Source organism: Vulpes lagopus, chromosome X (genome assembly GCF_018345385.1).
Source record: "Vulpes lagopus strain Blue_001 chromosome X, ASM1834538v1, whole genome shotgun sequence".
Classification (NCBI taxonomy): domain Eukaryota; kingdom Metazoa; phylum Chordata; class Mammalia; order Carnivora; family Canidae; genus Vulpes; species Vulpes lagopus.
In genome coordinates, this window is record NC_054848.1 from 17,361,378 (window position 1) to 17,380,929 (window position 19,552).

General features: G+C 31.9%; 1 protein-coding gene across 5 annotated transcripts in view; it reads left to right on the forward strand.

Annotated features, from left to right (window-relative positions):
• CNKSR2 (connector enhancer of kinase suppressor of Ras 2) overlaps positions 1 to 19,552 on the forward strand; it is a 273,141-nt gene that overhangs the window by 151,192 nt on the left and 102,397 nt on the right. For 3 of the 5 annotated variants that reach the window (XM_041741834.1, XM_041741833.1, XM_041741838.1), the window contains exons 9-11: positions 3,807 to 3,953; positions 13,897 to 14,030; positions 18,934 to 19,145. In XM_041741834.1, the coding sequence (XP_041597768.1) occupies positions 3,807 to 3,953; positions 13,897 to 14,030; positions 18,934 to 19,145 (493 nt within the window). The remainder of the gene's footprint in view (positions 1 to 3,806; positions 3,954 to 13,896; positions 14,031 to 18,933; positions 19,146 to 19,552) is intronic. The other 2 variants (XM_041741837.1, XM_041741836.1) reach the window with 1 other exon arrangement.

Here is a 19,552-nt window from a genome sequence, read left to right on the forward strand (position 1 = left end):
TAGTGGATTAGCCTCTTATATTAGCCACCACTAGGATCTCTTCCCCCTTCTTTCAGATCTCCCTTTATCTCCTAGTACAGAAAGGCTTTTATTGAAGCCAATGTAAAGAATACATTACAATCATTTTTTTAAATTACTTTTATTTCCTTACATGGTTTCTAATTTGGGTCTGTCACACAATATTTTTAAACTATAGCCAGAAACAAATTAGAAAATGGAAAGCCAATCTTGAAAAATGATTATTTTGTGTATTTTCACGTGTGTACCATTACCTTTAGCTCCTAATATTACCTTTAGCTCCTTTAACTCTCAAATTTCCTGAAGTTCTAACTCACATACTTGCCTCTTTATATCATACCAACTACCCATGTCCCCCTATAATCTGCCAACCATAAGTATCTCAACAGGTAAAGACAAATAATTTCAAGAATTCACTACACTTTATAATATGGCTGAAGATGTGTTAGGATATCACATAGCCAAAGCTGGGAATCATTTTTCCCAGAACTTTAGTATTGTGTCATATTTGCCCTTGAATAGAGCATGGTACAACCCAATATGGATACAATTGTTAAGAATTAGATATAGTAGACAATATAGAACCTAATGAAGAAATGAACCAAATTAGAGAGTTTGAGATAGATCTAAGGAAAAGGACTATTTGAATGAGAGACATGAAGTCCAGTTGCTGTTTAGGAATATACAAGCCCTGGATGGGACTGATAGAGCCAAAACCTATGTATGTTATTGAGAAAAATGTCACACATGGGCTGTGAATTACTCAGCCAACTTCATTCCCATTCAGTAATTAATATGTGAACCTGATTTAACGTTCAAGTATCTGCTGAAATCATTCATTAAACCAAAAAATCAACAGATAATACAGTTCTTATTAAGCACTGTTGAGTAACAAATTTTTTGCTAATTATCTGAAAGTATAATTAACAGAGCAGATATGATTCCCCCATCACCACCTTTTCGTGTTTTAAATAGTGTTGTCTTTCTGGCTCTATACTTTTTGTGGAAATTGTCCCTATGTAACAAACAGTCCTCATTAAGTAATTCATAAAATTCATGATTTTCTACTATTCATGGACTAAGTCTATTTATTTTATTAATTTTGCTGTATATAATAATAATGTATTTATCACTAAAAGTTCAGGAAATAGAAGTATAAAGAAGAAAATATATACTGTAGTCCTTACTCCCCTTTAATGTAACACTGTTAATGATGTTGTATATCTATGATTTTCATATTTATATAAAAATTTTTTTAGAAAAGTAGAGTTGTTACATTTGCTGTTTTGGAACTTCTTTTCCACACAATTTTTATACCTCTTACTAATGGACATTTACATCAATTTTTGGTTGGTTTAAACAGCACTGTGACACACATGATGCACATGTATCTCTGCTTTTATCCAAGTCATTTCCTTATGGTAGTGGAAGTAGAGTTGGGGAATCAGAGGTACATACTTTATATGGGTCATCATGGATATTTGTTTACTTTTGTTTAAAATATTGCTAATGTTATGTCAGTGAAAGTGGGAAGGCTGATTGATAAATAGTAAAATGTGTGTTGCATGTAAATATTGAATCACTAAATTCTACACCTAAAACTCATATTACACATATGGTAACTAACTGGAATTTACATAAAAAATTGAAAAACAAACTGAAAAAACTAGTGAAATTACAAACTTTTCTGCTATAAAATTAAATTCAGCTATAAAATTAAAATCTAACTAAATTACTGCCTTCTTATCAAAAAACAATTCTACTTTCTCATGGAAAAATAATTTTATTTTTGGGGATTTCATATTCAAAAAGAGCATACAAAAATTGTGAAAGAACAAGATAAATTAAATTGCAGTGAACATTATACAGGAAAACACCATCTAGCTTTAGAAATTCCCAGCTAGTCACAATGATCATATCAGAATAAAATGGAAAGAAATTGGTGGATAGAAGTGTGTAATTCATTGTTGAGAATACATATCCTGAAAGAAAAAGATGGCCATCGTATTGACTGTTTTAGTCTAGTTAGTAATTATTTGAATAAATAAAATAAATGATAAAATGTGGCTATCATTAATAAGTTGTTCATAAACTCTTTGTATAAACAGCATGGTTTCTTTTCCAAACCTTGATCTCAAAAATCTGCTCACATATTTTTTTGGCAAGCAAAATGAACACTTGGATTTGAATTCACTTTGCTTTGACTCTTGGCTTATAGAAATGGCTGCAGAGACACTACTTAGCTATTGGAGGAATCAAGCTCAATGTAATACACCTTTGGGCACATAATAATCCCCACTTACATGTAATGGGAGATATTTGACCAATTTCATTACTTTAGTTATCTGCACTAATGTGATTTTTTTAAACTGGCAGCCTCTTATTCTTGTTAGGCAAGTATCATAATGATCATTTTGATTCATATCTGAGACCCCTGAGTTTTTAAGCATTGTAGCATCTCAGTTCTTTTTTGTCCTCTTTCTCTTCAGTAGAGGTTATGATTTAAATGAATGCCCACTCATTATAAAAACCAGCAGCTCCCATTATCCCACAGTGGCTGCAGTCCAGAGTACCTCTTCATCATAGTCTCAGGATCTGGGATTCTTTCAGTGGAAGTGCTTATTCTTTTCAGCTTGGTCATTATCTTCCAGGCAAAAACATGATGAATAACAGACAAGGGCACCCATTCCCTTGCACTTGGATGCCTAAGAAGAAACTAGATTACAGTTCAGACAATTTGCTAAATCCTGCTTGTGATCCAGGATAAATTTTGATCCAATGTATTTATATAATATCCTGGAAAATTCTAATCCATTAGAGTTGGGATAAAAGCTTCTCTCTTTTAAGTGTGAAATGTGTTCTTTTAACCTTAAAACAATAGCCATTTTTAATGTGTTTCTTTAAGGCATAGTTAGAGGATTTCAGTTACCTGATAACTGCATAACTAGTCCATATTCAAGCAAACTAACAAATTATTCTATGTTTAAAAGCTTAAAAGGATGATGAGAGAAGTAACTTAACACAGAAAACAGCTGAGTCCAGTTTCAGGACATTTATCAAGTACTTGGGTTTAATTATACAATACGTTTTGAGGTGATACTCAAATAGAATGGCTTCATTAAATTCAGCACATTATACTGTAAGTTAATAGGGTTGTTTAGAACACATTTCCAATAGCTGCTGTATGGAAGTAGTGTTGTCATTTTTATTCTATCCTTATAGTGTGGTAAAAGGTTAATTGTGTTGATGCTGTCTTCCATGCATCGGAATGCTGCCTTGGTTTGTTAGTACCAGCTATCAGTAGTATGAAGTCAGTCTAATTTAGGGACACTTGTACCACATAGCTCCAAAAGATGGTGATGAGAAAGCATGTGGTATAGCTTGCAAGCTCAGGACATTGCCAAATCCTTGTTTTCAAGCATGTGGATTTTTGAATTGTATTTGTGAACAGAGCTTGGATCTAGGCCTTGCACAGCATTAACAATGACATAATTTCTTTAAACTCTAAATTACTCCATTGGTAGGATATCGTTTTAGTCTCTGCTTTGATATGGTAAATGTCCATTATGTTATTTCATAATAATATGGACTCTAATGCAATGACATGGTTAATCAATTCAGAGATAAAATTTTTTTGAGTATTTATCTCCTAAAAATTGATAGGATGGTACACCAATTATGTGATTTTCTTTCTTTCTTTTTTTTTACTAATCTTATTAAAGGGGGAGAACATTAAATCTTTGAGTACTGTACCTCAATTTTATTGTAATGATTTTGCTGGTTACCAGGTGGGGTGGCAGTTGAAAAATTTGGTGAATGCACTACGAGAGGACCCGAGTGGTGTTATCTTAACTTTGAAAAAGCGACCTCAGAGCATGCTTACCTCAGCACCAGCTTTACTGAAAAATATGAGATGGAAGCCCCTTGCTCTGCAGGTAATGAAGCTTAATCATAAGTCATACACCATCATTTTAGCCATAGATTATCTCAGTAATGCTTCTTTATTGTGCCTCATCTCAGCAGCATATGGATTAATCTTGTATGCTTTTGAAAATTGGTTTGTGAAATTATCTCTTCACAGCTTATCCTAATAGGCTTAATTGTGATGAAATCTGTAAGTTACTATAACTAAAACCCAAATGATAAAGATCTCTGCCTTAATTTGTAAACATATAAAGCATAATTACAAAAAAAAGTTATTTCAAGCCAAAATATGGATAGAGATGAAAATGAGAGGTTTCATTTTGAGATGTAATCTTCTATTTAAAAGTTACACTCTCCTACTTCTTGAAGAAACCAGATGAAAGTTTATAGAATTCTTTTAAATCAGGTCATAAGATAGCAATAGTTATTTATAAACAGTAGGTAAAGGAAGTTTTACATAGTAATTAAAATATACCTACTACATTCCTTCTGACTGATCATTTTTTCTTTTCCACCTTGTTGGGTGGCAAAATAGGGAAATTATTGCTTTAGAACTTCTGCATTTTTCTTCAGCATGAAATTGCTCTAAAATATTACTCTTTGGATGTTGATAAATTATATTCATTAAGAAGCACAGTTATCTAGGAAGTTATAAAAATATTATTCTGATTAATGAAAGACAAGGAAGTAATATATCTCCTTACATTTCAGTCAATATAATCTTTAATTGCATCATAAAAGAAATTTTGTCTTTCACAAAACCTACATTTTTAAAACAGGAGACTGTTACCTTTCTTAGAGGTCTAATTTTTTAAAATTGTAATTGGCCACTGAACTAGAACATTGCCCATTGTTCAGATTCTTAAAAAAAGCAGTATATGTAAATGCCATTGTACCACTGCAATGTAAATTATTCCTAAGTTCTATATTAGTACCTTAAACCATTCTTAGATTTTTTTCCCCTAAAATTCTAAAATCTCCATTACACATGAATGGCCTTATGGATTATAATGATTTCTCATTGTTTAAGACTTTACTATTTATTGACCTCAAAGTTGCATTATATTTAAATAACATAAAAATATATAAAATGCTCTAACATTAAAGTATTTAAATTCTTAATGTTAATCTCTCATTTTTCAAATGAATATATGTAAACTGTATTAATATGTCCAAACACATTTGATTTGCAGTATATGTCTATTATCAAATATTTTCAATGTCATTAAAGCAGAATTCAATGTTTTTTGACTCATTAATCATAGATTAGCAGATCAGACTTCCCATCACATCATTTTATTTTCTCGCTGTATTATAAGTTGCTTTGTTGTTCCACTCTGTAGTTTTCCTATTGACATGTCTTCCTCAAAGATCCTGAGAGGTGGGAACACTGAAGAAGAGTCCCACGATTTCAGCCATTAGGTTTTTCTATATATATGTGTGTAGTTAAATTTAACAACTCTCTCTAATCCCTTCTATTTCACCTTGAACACCAAAAAGACACTGTTTTCTTATTGATCCATGAACTCTGAGGGAATAACTCTAGGAAATAAATTGATGATTTGGTCCCTTTTTAGATTTTTTTCCACAAGCACAAACTGGAGAATTAAGGTAATGACACTATCCAGTTAATCACTTTTATGTAAAATGCTGAAATAATTGAATAATTATAGAAAAAAAGAATAATAATTCTTTTTTTGCCACACATTTAGTGTGTATATTCAAAGCTGGGAAACAAAGACTTCAATTGTTTTATATTATCTCACATCATGTCTTAATTATAATTATAATATGTTATTAGGATACTGTTTCTAGGTCCATTGCTAATTGCCAAAATATGCCTCACCAGATCACTAATTATATTTCTTCCTCATTGCTTGTTCAGTTACTGAGTATATTTATAAATTTACTTTTCCAGATTGTTGAAATCAGAAAAAAGAAAATCAGTATTTCCATAAGTGCTTATATGCATCAACATTTTTTAAATTTGTTATATCAATTGGATTTAGTTCCACCAAAATGTGTTGTCCAAGCCCAACTCCTTATTGATAAACAATACTGTTGGGAGGGCAGGGGACTTCCTTACAACTTCTTTAAAAAATGCTTCAGTGGTTGACTTTTTACAGAGCAGAAGAGTATTAGTTTTAATTAAACACTTCCTAATGGTGGTAAAGCAAGGTCTTAGTGGTAAGAGCAATGGGTAAGTCCTCTAACATACTATATACCACCATCACAAAATATCCCTGAAATTTTGAAGACCTGAAATTGTACCATTATAGAGTTGTTTCTTGATCTTACAGCTTTGGCCTACTCTAAAATACAGAGACACCGGAAGCATAATGGGAACTATCTGGTCACGGTTTTTTAGAGTGTAGATTAACCAAAGATGGACAAAACCTGATGGTACCAGAATCTATAGATTAAAGGTAGACTGCCTCCAGAGGGGGTAAAGTCAAAGAAATAATGATATAAGAAGGTCTCACAGGCAGTTTTGGATTCCTTTGTGAGTTTGCCTGAGGGCACATATTTTTTCTAGTGTCAAAGAAAGGACCTCAGATGTGAAATTTAGAGCTTAATGCAGTAATAATCCTCTGTGCAAACACAAGTACCAGTCTTATTATATTCTTGCTTCTTGTATGTGTCCAAATACATTGGAGCTAAAATGCCCATTAACTCACTTAAATATAAATCTTCAGTGTTCACACCCGGAGAATTGGACCTTAGGTTATTTTTTTCCATACTAATAGTCTACTAAGAATGATTTAAATAGAGGTTAAAAAAAGAAATAATTTATGTCATTTATTTAATTTAGTATGTCTATTTCAACTTTTTCTTCTCTACCAGGCTTAATTTACCTACTAGCATTTTCAAATAAAATATGGCAAAGTTTGTGTAGTGTGGAGGCAGACACTAATACTTGCATCTTAAAAAAGGAAAACTGTATTCTAACAAGAAATAATTATTTTTTAAACTAACAAGAAAATAATTTGTACCTACACAAATAAAATTTAATCTTGTCTACCCTAAGGTAGAAGATTGTTAAAGCATACCATGTTTTCATAAAAGAAGTTTTATTTCTAAAAATATTTTTAAAGGATAGTAACTTCTGTTATCAATCAACTATAATGACAAATTTGGATTTGGATTTTCTTGTGACAATAATTCATGAAATTATAGCCAAATAAACAAAAGCATACAATTCAACTTCATGCTCACAGAGCAATTTCATTAGTACATTTCATGAAACTTGGCAGTTCTTTTTTTAAATTTCTGATTTCTCAAACATTTTGCAATAGAATTGAGAGACTTAGAGATACCTTAGTCAAATACTACAAACATATTTAATCTGGAGTTGAATTCTCTTGTCATCTGCACCCATATATAAATAGTAGAGATGTTTTACCTGAGATAGAATCTTTTATTCTGTGAAACAAACGAGGGATTTCTTGCTTTCCAAGACTGTTTTTAAAAATGTGTTCTTGGTAGCACCTCTACTAATGTCCTGGATTTTGGTGACCTTAGTAATTGCTTATGGTCAAATTCTTCCAATTTAATTTAAAAAAATCCCGGGGAACTCTGAATAAACTTCAAGGTATATTTTTGATGTTTGTGGTTTTAAGTTAGTGTAAGTAGGTCACAGGCATGCGTGGGTGTTGTCATTTTCTTCTTACAAGATGCATGGGAGGATTAGCAGGACACTAGCAAGAATGTTGATTGAAATCATCACTGGGAATCAGCAATTTTTTAAAAACATTAAAGAACAGCTTTTTTGGTGAGAATGCATCTCAGATGATCACTATGATCAATGTTGGAATTCAGTATACTGGTACAGGTTTAATTAAACACATTTTTATATGAAATAACATCAAGCTGTATCATTAGAATTATGTTCCTAAGTTGCATTCTAATCTCTTATATTTGTGTGAGAGTTTCTTGTGTCGTTTTGTGCTTTTTACTTAAAATGTTATTGCTTAGCATTATCTTGATGCCATTTTTACAGGATATTTAACTTTGAGCAGAAAAAGAAATGGAAAGCAAATAGTCATAACAGTGATTTTGTCTATCAACTGGTATAACAACTGAAGAACATTAATTGATTATGTAACATTTCCAATACATACAGATATGAATGGTTACAGTATTCTGTGAAAACCAAAACATAAATAACAAAATTGTTTTAATATCAAAGTTATGGGTCAGGGTGACCAAAAAAAAACATTGCTAACAAAATTTATGTTTCTGAGAGTTTTGTTTTAAAAGCATGTTTTGAAGAGGAAGATAACCAGTATTAGGTATGATACTAGAGAAGAAAATACATCTTAACTAAAAATGTAATTGTGCTGCCTGAGAGGCAGAAACAATGATATGTTTTACATGCTCAAATTAGTAAATAGCTGCAAGCAATTGTCACATCACATTTTTGTTCAGCAGTGTTTAAGCAAATTAATTAAAGTATCTAAATCACATTTGTGTTTTTCAGCCAAATGCTTTCAAATGTTACGCTGACTACAGATAATCACCTAAAATGCAAAAATTATTTTTCAGTTTCTTCATTCTTTAGTTTCTCATTCTTTAATTAATATCTTAAAATGATGTTTACTGTAATTTAACAAAAACTGGAAGTCCATTTTTAGTGTTGCAGTATTAACTATTCCAATAAGACTGGACAGCACAAGAATAAATACACTCACGGTAGTCTCAGTACAATGTGCAAAATTTGATGACTCAGTGGATAAAGCCATTTCGTAGTATATGACTCTGGTCTATATTTCTTGTATATCATGTAACTACGTATTTTTATGCACATATATCTGTATTTTTAAACCTATACAGATATGGTTTCCTGATCAAATTAATGATCAGAAAAAAAATGTTTTCTTTGCGTTTGACAGGAAAGATTACATGCTTATAAAAGAAGACTCAAATCTTTTGTATTAATGAATTTAGATTCTATAAAAACTGTGAAAAAACTGGGTGGGAGCATTTTGAATACATGCGGTTCCTTTGCTTAGGTTCTTTTCAAATAATTTACTACTTAAGAAAAGCTTTCCCAGGGAAAAGAATGCCCAATAATTTTTCAGATTAGACCTAACATTCTTATATGGTCAAACTTACAAATTGTATACAGTGTCTTGCCTCCCAAAATCCAGCATACATTTTTTTCTGGAGCATTTGTATAGATGATTAAGAACAAAGTCGCTAACATAAAACAATATTCTGGTACTTGTGTTGGGAATTATAATAAAAATGTGTTTGAACTGAGTAAGAACTTTGTGTAACTGTTCTGTGCTAGAATAATGGGGTATTGTGATCCACCTGAGTCTGTGCTTATTCCCAAGAGTAACTAAAATAAGTGGCCAGGTTTTCTACTTGATGTAATCATTCATTTTTCAATGGGTACTTCCCCCCTGTAAGGCAAAGCAAGCTCTTTGTGATCTTTGCATTCGTGAATTTTAGAGAGAACTACATAATATGTAACAAACTGTTTTAATCTTTAATGTTGGGGCTGTCTTTATGTCACTGGTGTCATTCAAGACTTTCTATAGCTCTATGAAAGCCAGATCACTTACCAGACAGAGAAACAACTAAATTAAGATAAGGTTGCCAAGAGTTGTTAAAATGTCAAATGTTTTGAGTCAAATCTCAATGTTAAATGTAGTTTCTTAAGTATGGAAGTTCTTTTCTCTTATTTAAGACCAGTGGAGTTTCAGAGGTATACCTTCCAGATGTACTCAGTTACCTTAAAGACGTTAGAAGTGGGGACATAAGGAAAAGACCTGAGCCATATTTAAAGAGGATTTAAAGTGAGATTTCGGTGATTCCTTACAAAGGCTGAAAATTTTGTCTTATAATAATTGCAATCTTTCAATGCTATTTAAACTGGATGAGTAGGATACCATTACTAAAGTTATCACACATGATTCAGAGGAAGATTTATGCAGTACCATATTGTAGGATACAATTTGAAAGCCTTTATGTGGTTCAAACTGACAATATGAAAAAAATGTATGTGTATGTTTTACCTAGTAGATTTCTAGTAGTAGTCCCGTTGACTGTAGTAAGTTATCATTAACTGACTTTAGGTTATCAATGTATATTTGAAGAGATGCATATGAGCATTTTATTTAGAATCTGGATATTTTCAGAGATGCATGCCCTGAGAAATCTATCAGAGTTGTTTTAGCAGAGAAATAACATATATGCAAATGCCTCTTCCCTTTCAGAGTCTCACTGAATCTGTGGAAGGATAGCTTTATGTCTATTTACATATGAAAACCAAATGTTATGACAAGCTCCTTCCAGGAAAAATACCTGTTTGCATAGAATCTAAAATGGATCCCTATCATATGTGATTGCATCCTATAGCAGATCTAAGTTATACAGAAGCTTCATGCTCACTTGAGTAACAAGACGCAGTCTTAAAATAACCTTGTATTTCAGTGACGATAATTCTTAATTCTCTTTCCATATTTTGCCAATATAAGAGAAAGCATCAAAGTGGCAAAAAGGTAAAATAAAATTTTACCCTTTTTTTCTACATTTTTCCTTAAATTAGAAATTCTTCATAGTACAGTAGTAACTGCTTTTCTTTTATTATGTTATGAACAAATGATGAAAAGTAAATGTTGCCAAGATAGGAAAAACTATCTTTCTGCATTATGCGAAAATATTTGGATATTTTTTTCTGAAGCTAAGAAATATGCCTATTAAAATGTGAATTGGATGCTGAGAGAACTCCTTTTTTTGATATGAGGGAAGATGTATTTGTCGCTTTTTGTGTATTTTAAGACCCTTAAATGGTTATTGGTGGTGGTTGTAATTTTAATGCCACTCGTTACAACTAGGAATTTCTTGCTGGCGATTTCAGCTAATAGCATCATTTATTCTGTGCTTCATTTAGTCAAATTTTGCTTATCTTTCTATGTTCTTTAATGCCTTTTTCATTTTTTAGTCATTTAATTTTGTATTCTTTCAGTTCTTGTTCAAAGGTAGAAATATTTTCAAAAAAATTATAATTTTATTTTAAATTATCATAAAGACTTCTTTGGGGTTAAGTAGCCATTTCCATTTTCCCATGAAGCTTCTACTTTAGCATACTTTATTTTTTCATTGCTTAATGTATAATTTTTAAATAAGATTCTCAAGAAGAATGTTTACTTTTTAGTGTGGATTAGCTTGACGAAAGTAACACAATTAGTAGACAAAAATATATTAAATATATTTAGTATTTACTGTGTGTTTTATTTGGTACAAAGCGTACTGATTAGCCAGATAATATCTGCATGATAAACCAGTTGAAATGGTTTTCTGTGATTTATCAGTAAATACAACTAACCAGTTGAGTTAAACAATAGGATTGACTAATTTGTTTTCTCTGAAAGACTAAGTTGTTTTTTCAACCACTTTAATTCATTGAACCAGCTGGCACAATCAAACCTGTTACCCGTGTAAACATATTTAAGAGTCTTTTTCTTCCACATATTTACTAATTTAGCTCATCATGCTAACTGATGATATAGCAACTCTTTTCTTGAAAATAGAAACCCAGAGAAAATAGCAATTTGAAGGAAGCCAACATGGCTAATATTTAAGTTTACTAGAAGGGGAAAGGCACATGTACCCTAAGGAATCCTAGTAAGAATCCCAGTAGAATCCTAATAATAATCCAGGCAAAATAAAATATTCTGTTTGTCCTTACCTCACACTTCCTGGGGCTATTTAAAATATACTTGTAACCACTAACTATTATTTCTTCTTTCTTCCTTCCATCCTTCCTTTCTTCCTCTTGGTCTGGGGAAGGCAGAGATGGATACTAACCAAGAAAGATGATCTTTAGTCCCATAGATAGTAAAATAAAAGAAAGGAGTCTTCAGAATAGAAATAGTGACCCTAAAATAAAAGAAAGAGAATAAAAGTGTGTTATTTAATAGCTTATGTTTTTATTTTTTTTAATTAATTTTTATTGGTGTTCAATTTACCAAGAACCTGTTCTTAAGTTGACTTGCAATATTAGAATATTTTAAAATAAGAGATGTTAGAGCATTTTAAAAGCATAGTGAATGTAAGTTTTTCTCTTACAGTATATCTGTTAATAAATTTTGGAAAGTAATGTACTGCATAATGGATTTTTTTCTTATTTCTATAATAATGAAACATAGACTTATTTTTTATGTCGTCTGTATTTAATACCAAGATGTCCTGACAAAGAGGAAAGCAATTATAAACAGAATCACATCACGGTGATTATATATATAGTGTGTCTAAAGACTTGATCTAAAAAAACTATCATTCAGAGAATGTTGTACAGGCATTTAATACATCACTAGAAACAATACAATTCTTCGTTTTCTCAGGCTGCATGGTGTTCATCCATACAGATGACTCTTGATCACCTACATTATCTCACAATTTCCCATTGCCAAGATTTTTGTAACTAAAAGACACACATAATTTAACTGGACACTCTTTCAAAATCAGCATAAACATAAGTCTACTGCATACTCCAAATAGTATTTCAAAATCCCTTAACACGTATAGTTTCTGACTTCTTTTATATCATATGAGATAGAATTTTGTAGAGTTCCAAAATAAATTATCAATTCTTTTTCCCTTCTATCTTTAATTTCTAATTTCACATAGATTAAAACTTAGCCATCATTTTGGCAGGATGTATGATTTCAACCTATTAAGGTGAGCTGTGCAATAAGGAAGATAAAATCCACGAACTGAGTCATAAACTATGTAGCCTACCCTAGTTGCCTACATTGTACATTGTATTTATGCTTGGTTTTTTTTAACATTTTGTTTATCTGTACAAAAGCACTGTCACAATATAAAATAGCTGTAATAGGCCATTTTTTGTCCAGTGATACATGTTAAAGTAATAGAACTGTGGGTCTATATAGATATGCTAAAAGTGTTTGCATATTGGCTAAAATGGCAACATCTTATGTGAAGATATAGTTCATTTTGTGATCATTACTTTTATGTTTGCGATTACACTAAAATTCTTATTTTTAATGTTATTGTATATATAGGTAATCAGTAGGATCTGTAAGATAAACATGAAAATTTGTGAATTTTAGTCTCACTTTAGGATAATTTTTCAAACCAAAAGATCATTTCCAAATGCTGTGAAGCTTAGAATTGGAAGTGCTCTTGAGTTAATGCATCCTGGTGTATCACTTAATTCAGCAAATATGCTATCTTAATTGTTCTAAGTATTTAATACTTAAACAGGCATGAAAATGCAATCTATAGTTGTGTATCTAAACATTATTTTAAACAATGATAAATGTGTGTGCCTATGAAAGGTGAAATGATTGTGTTACATTAATCACCATACTTTTGAAGATGTACCATAAAATGACCTTGAGAAGACAGTTAGTTGTGTTTATATTTATGAAAAAAGAAAGTATTTTCTCGTATTGGCCTTTCATCCTCCATTTTTGTAACCTTTTCTGAGAATCTGTGACATTCTGCTAACTTAAGAGAATGGTATATCTTTTTGGGAAAAAAATACAAAATATCTTTCTTGTATATATCAATCAGGATGTGAGTGAGCTAATTCTTTTGAAAGTTACTCTTTATTATCTTCCCTTCAAAGGTGGGATTCCAACAAAGCAAATTTAATTTAAATAAGCTTCTGACTGTGAAATAAATCTTACCGTTATGAAACACTACATGGTGCTTTCACCTTATAAATAGCTTATACGTGGTTATGCCGTAGAATAAGGTGAGTTGAGAACTAAGTGGGAACCTCAAAAGTAATAAACTAGTTATTTTGGAGATTCCAAGGAATATCCAGGTACTAAATAATACGCTTCTTGATTTCAGCCAAGTTCAAAAGCTTTGCAGAAATAGATAATTTTAAAATGATAACTATGTGTCGTTGTTGTTGTTGTTTTGTGTGTTGTTTGTGTGCGTATGTATTTTCTTTTTCATTTTAACCAGCCTCTTATACCTAGAAGTCCCACAAGCAGCGTTGCTACGCCTTCCAGCACCATCAGTACACCAACCAAAAGAGACAGTTCTGCTCTCCAGGATCTCTACATCCCCCCTCCTCCTGCAGAACCATATATTCCCAGGTATAAAACCAACCATCATGTTGTTCTGGGCAACTTCTATCTAAAGACTAGTCTAACTGTATGTAAACCGTGAAGTAAATTGTCAAGGAACACCTGAAATATTTTCTTAGATAGTAATTCTGAATGCATTCTGGAAAACTATTGCACTGTAGAGAACACACTTTGATTAGTAGTTAACAACAACTACTCTGTATTAAACACTATACATGAAGTATCTTGTAAACATTATCTCATATAATAGGAAAGAGTTGGAAAGTAATAATAAATAGCAATTAAGATTCTTTTAATAAGTAAAGAATAAGTGAGGGTCTTTGGTTAAGAAGCCCCAGGAAATCCCAAGTTACTCTGAAGCATTCCATACTTTTTGCTAAAGGAGAAAATTACAGGTAACTTTTATGCCTTCTTAAATATGTGCAGCAAGGGAGCTTTTGGGAAGAAGGGTAGATGATAAGAAGGGAGAGTATTCTTTTTCCCCTAATACTTCTGTATCTACAATTTCTCCTTTATTAGTTCATTAATGTTTCTGTCAGAAAGTAGAAAGAATTTGCAAGAGAATGAGTTGCCTTTAGAGTCTATTTTCTGAGGCTGTATCTCTATTTCATTTCCAGATTCCTATTTGAAATTCCTGGCAGGTGTGGAAGATTACAACTTTGTGCCATAATGCATTCTGTCCAAAAGCATTGTGATATCCAGCCTTGTGGAATATAAAAATTATGGAAAAGGGCCACCACTAAATGGGAATAATTGATACCAGTCACAAAGAATTTGGCTCCATTTTTAAATTAGTTGTGCAGTCATTCAAAAACAGTAATTTAAGGTCTCTTTTCAAGCCACACTTCATATTAAATTTCTTCAGTATATAAAAGAACTGAAATTCCTTGTTTTCATTAATTTTCATTATCCTTCAGTGTACCTAATGTTCCATTCTCTCAGATATGATGGTACTGACATTTTACGATCTAAATGTTACATGACAACATGGTGTGCCTGCAAATACTGTATTGTTGCCTAGTAATAAAACTGTAGTCCATTTTATAAACATTTTAGTTCTTAATTTTGAAAATTAAATGTAGCTGTGGGAACATGGTTTATGAGAAAATATAATTTACTAAGCTAGGATTTCACAAATCTTTCTAGTATATAATTTACAGTCTTACATTAAATTTATAATCAGATGTACAGATCTTTCTGATATCCTAGCCAAACACAAGTTGCATTTTGATTCTATTAAGATGGTGTCAGACTTTCTGAATACCCTTGCATGAGGAGCAATAAAAACGTGTGTTTTGAATAGTGACTCTTTTGGTTTGTTTTCAATATAGTTGGAAATATTTTTATTTCGATGCAAATGATTATTTCAGAGACCTCATTCCAAGGGCTACATATACAGATAAACATCAGAAAATTGTTTTTATCAAGTCTCTGCAGTTTTATAATCTTCTTTCTTTTTCTCTTGGTTAGGGAGGAAATTATTATAAAGAAAATATATCCTATAAAGAAAGTGTTTAAAATACACTTCAAAAGACAAAAGAATGAAATGATTGAGTTCTGTCCTCTCAGTATGGTGGAGATAAGATTATGGCAATATATTGAAGCCAACAAAAAGCTTGAACGTGCTATTTAGAAACACTAAAGATACAAGAAGTTAAAGTATCAACATCGTGGTACTTGTTTTGTCAGTATTGCTTGAAAGCTTCATACTTTTCAGTGAAATTCATAATCACTTTAATTGATCCTTAGTCTAGTGTGTAATTTAATAGAATTTTCTAGGTATATTTTGAGTCAAATTATTATTCAAGTCACACAGTCATTTAATATAGCACAGTCAGAACAATCCATATATCAGAGTTCCTTTTTATGCATCTTTGTACATATAAATTATCTGCATTTTCTGGTTTGACTTGAAGTTATGGTATACATACAGCCTTGGCACTTTTATCTCATTCTCTCATTTTGATATTAAATGTGGTTCACTTAATTTAACTCATCTGAACATTTCTTTTTGCCTATATTTAAAAATCATGTTTATGTAGGATAGGCATGTTAGTGTTCATTTCAATTGTAAATAATAAAAATCTCTCTCATTTTAAAACCAAAAAAAAAAACCTTAAAAATGTTAGGGCTAGTTGTCAGGTAGAGATTCTTTCATGGGCTTGCAATTGAACACATTTATTCCAGAAGAAAATGTAGTTGAAAAAGTACCTTTTTCTCTAAAAAGTACCTTTTTTCTCCAAAACACTCATGTATGTGGAGTGAGTGAAATTTGGTCAGTTTTTAATTATATGTCTTATGACTTTACATAGTTTCATTACCACAGCATATAGTGCATTTACACACTTAACTGAATTTCTTTTTCTATGACAAAAATCAAGAATGTGTATATCTTTGCACAACTCTCAAGTGCAAACACTGATTTCTCTCATTAATTTTACTCTGAGCCATTAAATATTAAGAAAATCCATTAAAGCAGTATTCTAACTTTTCATCTGTTTCCTTAAATCCTTTTCAGAGTGAAAGCATAGATTTGTTACACACATAACGTTAAAAAAGTTTATTTTAATTTGTACAGCAAGACAAATTAACACATTGAGTTATTCAGGGACTCGTGATGTGAGTACATACACACAAGCACACATACAGAGATACAGACACAAATATGCACACACACACACAATACATATATCAATTCATTCTACCGCAAAGATTTTTTTTTTGGTTTGTACGTTTCTTAATTCAACTTTATTTGCATGCATTTCATATAGACACATCTAATAAATCTTCCTTGTTGGTATGAGGCCCTCCTCTAACCATTACAGAGTAATACCAGCCCTTGCAATTTTCTGCCATGGGGATGTCCATATAAATAGAGCACGGTGAATTAACTAGAGCTGAATCACCCTCTAATCTCAGCTGCATTAGCATTCATGTCACAGGCCTGATAGAAATGTCTGCCCATTTATAGATAGGCAAAACCTTACTCCAGTGCTACAGGTTTGTTAGGGCTGTTTTCAAGCTAATTGCAGTGTCAATCTCTTTTTGATAGAGGACTAACAGTAATAAACAGCATCAGGCAATATGTTCAGGAAAAATGTTTAGCTTGCTGAAAATAAAATTCTGTCTGGATTATGTATTTGTTTTCTTCGTGTTGCCTAAGAACTAGCTATCCAGTTACAATTTAACAATAAGTAATACTTTTATTTTTAAAAAATAAGGGTGAATAGCATTGTAAATGGCAGTCTCGGCTTGTGACAAGTTAAATACATGAGGCAACTTGCTGATTCAATCAGTCTTGAGCATATTATTTACTACTTTCAGCATATTTCAAATACTAGGAATGTAGCTCTCTTCATTTGGACAGACCTAAATCTAGACATTTGCATATACCTACAAAAGTGTAGTACCCTAGTACACAAGTATAGAAGTATAATACTCTTGCTGAACTGTAACTCATATTTTGGAATTGACATTAGATTTATAAGCCCATCACAATTTTATAAGACATAATATCAATTAAAATTTTGGTTTTTTATCTGTCTTGTTATAATTTAGTTAGTTCCGTTGATTTAAGATTTCAGTCTTAGCACTTAACATAAAATTAAATTTTTATCTGGTTTGATAGCATTCATGGCACTGTTTAGGGTAGAACTGAAAACAATTAAGAGCTAGGAGGAAATAAAATTAATGATCTGCAAGGGAAAGAACATTGCATTTACATTCATAGTGGTGTTCTAGAGGACAGGCTTTTCTAACAAAAAAACTTCATAGCTAGTCAGTGAAACATATCATAAAATAAACAAGTTCAATTTAACCCATCCAAAGTGGAGTATTTCTACCAAAATACTACTCATTAGGGGCCCAGTTGCTTGGGCTATGTAAATTAATACTATATGTGAGTAACAGTTTTAGGGATCCCATAAATGATGAGATTTTTCTTTTCTAGAATCCTATAGAAGAAATCAACCTGCATCATGCTAAATTCCATATTTTGTCAGGTTCCTCTACCCTATCTCCATAAGAAATGTGTAATGAAATTTTTATCTATCCATTTAGAATTAGTTCTATGAATGTATATTTTATTTTTTATTTATTCATGACAGACACACACACACACACAGAGAGAGAGAGAGAGAGAGAGAGACAGAGAGAGAGACAGGCAGAGGGAGAAGCAGGCTCCATGCCAGGAGCCCGACACGGGACTCGATCCTGGGTCTCTAGGATCGCGCCCTGGGCCAAAGGCAGGCGCCAAACCACTGGGCCACCCAGGGATCCCCTATGAATGTATATTTTTATTAAATGGGATCCATAGATTTTAAATACTGAAAGTCTATTCAATAAGGTCTATTTTAAACTAATAACAAGCTATCTGAAATTCTTAAGAATACCAGTTTATAGAATGCTAATTTGGTTCTTAAGGCTGCTAATATCCTTACGAGATGGTAGTTTTTAAACACATCCTTGTTTTTAAGCAGCACAAATACTACTATGCATCAAGTAGTTAACCTGGCACAAAAAAAAAAAAAACTATACTGTTAGCGTTGTTAAACTTACACGTACTGAATTGAGCACTAAATTTATGTGCTGACATGATTTTCCTCTGTATGACATAGTACAGTGGAAATGGAGTAGAGCAGGAGTTAGAAGATCCAGGGTTCATGTCCAATGTTGTTATTTATTAGCTGTATGGTGTTTAGGCAAGTCATTTGACCTCTCTGATCCTCAGCATTTATTTTGCTGCAATATAGGAATAACTAAAAATTGCCCTTTAAACCTCAAAGAAAGTTTGGAAAGATCAGAAGTTATATTGTATGAAACGGATATTATGAACTGTGTTACACCCTCTCTGCCATTTTACCACCCTAACACTTTCCTACATCCTTCTCCTTTAATTTTTCCCTTTCTTTAGAGATGAAAAAGGAAACCTTCCTTGTGAAGACCTCAGAGGACATATGGTTGGCAAGCCGGTGCATAAAGGATCTGAATCACCAAATTCATTTCTGGATCAGGAATATCGAAAGAGGTTTAATATTGTCGAGGAAGATACTGTCTTGTATTGCTATGAATATGAGAAAGGAAGATCAAGTAGTCAAGGAAGACGAGAAAGCACCCCAACTTATGGTAAGAGTTCTTTTCTTACATATGTCTCGCATGAGAACCTCTATTTCTTTTCATAGGCTTTTGGGTTATGAAAATGACTTGATTTACTTGATAGCTTTTGAATCTTTACAATTGATCTGTGTCTGTCATGTACTTCTAAGTGGAATCTCAACAATATGAAGCATGATATTAAAAATTATTCTAAATTTTCCAAAGATAGCTAAGAATGGTAGGTAGCATTTTAGCTAGTTAATGACTTAAGGAGACCTTGAATCACATGTAATTTTTGTAACATTAGATATTGCCACTTTTCCTTTTTTAAAGAAAGATGAATGCTTCCTATTAACTTGACTTGTATAAAATTAACTCCTTATTCCTCAGGGATTAAAAAAAAACTTCAGATAAACTTTCTGAAGGAAATCTCACCT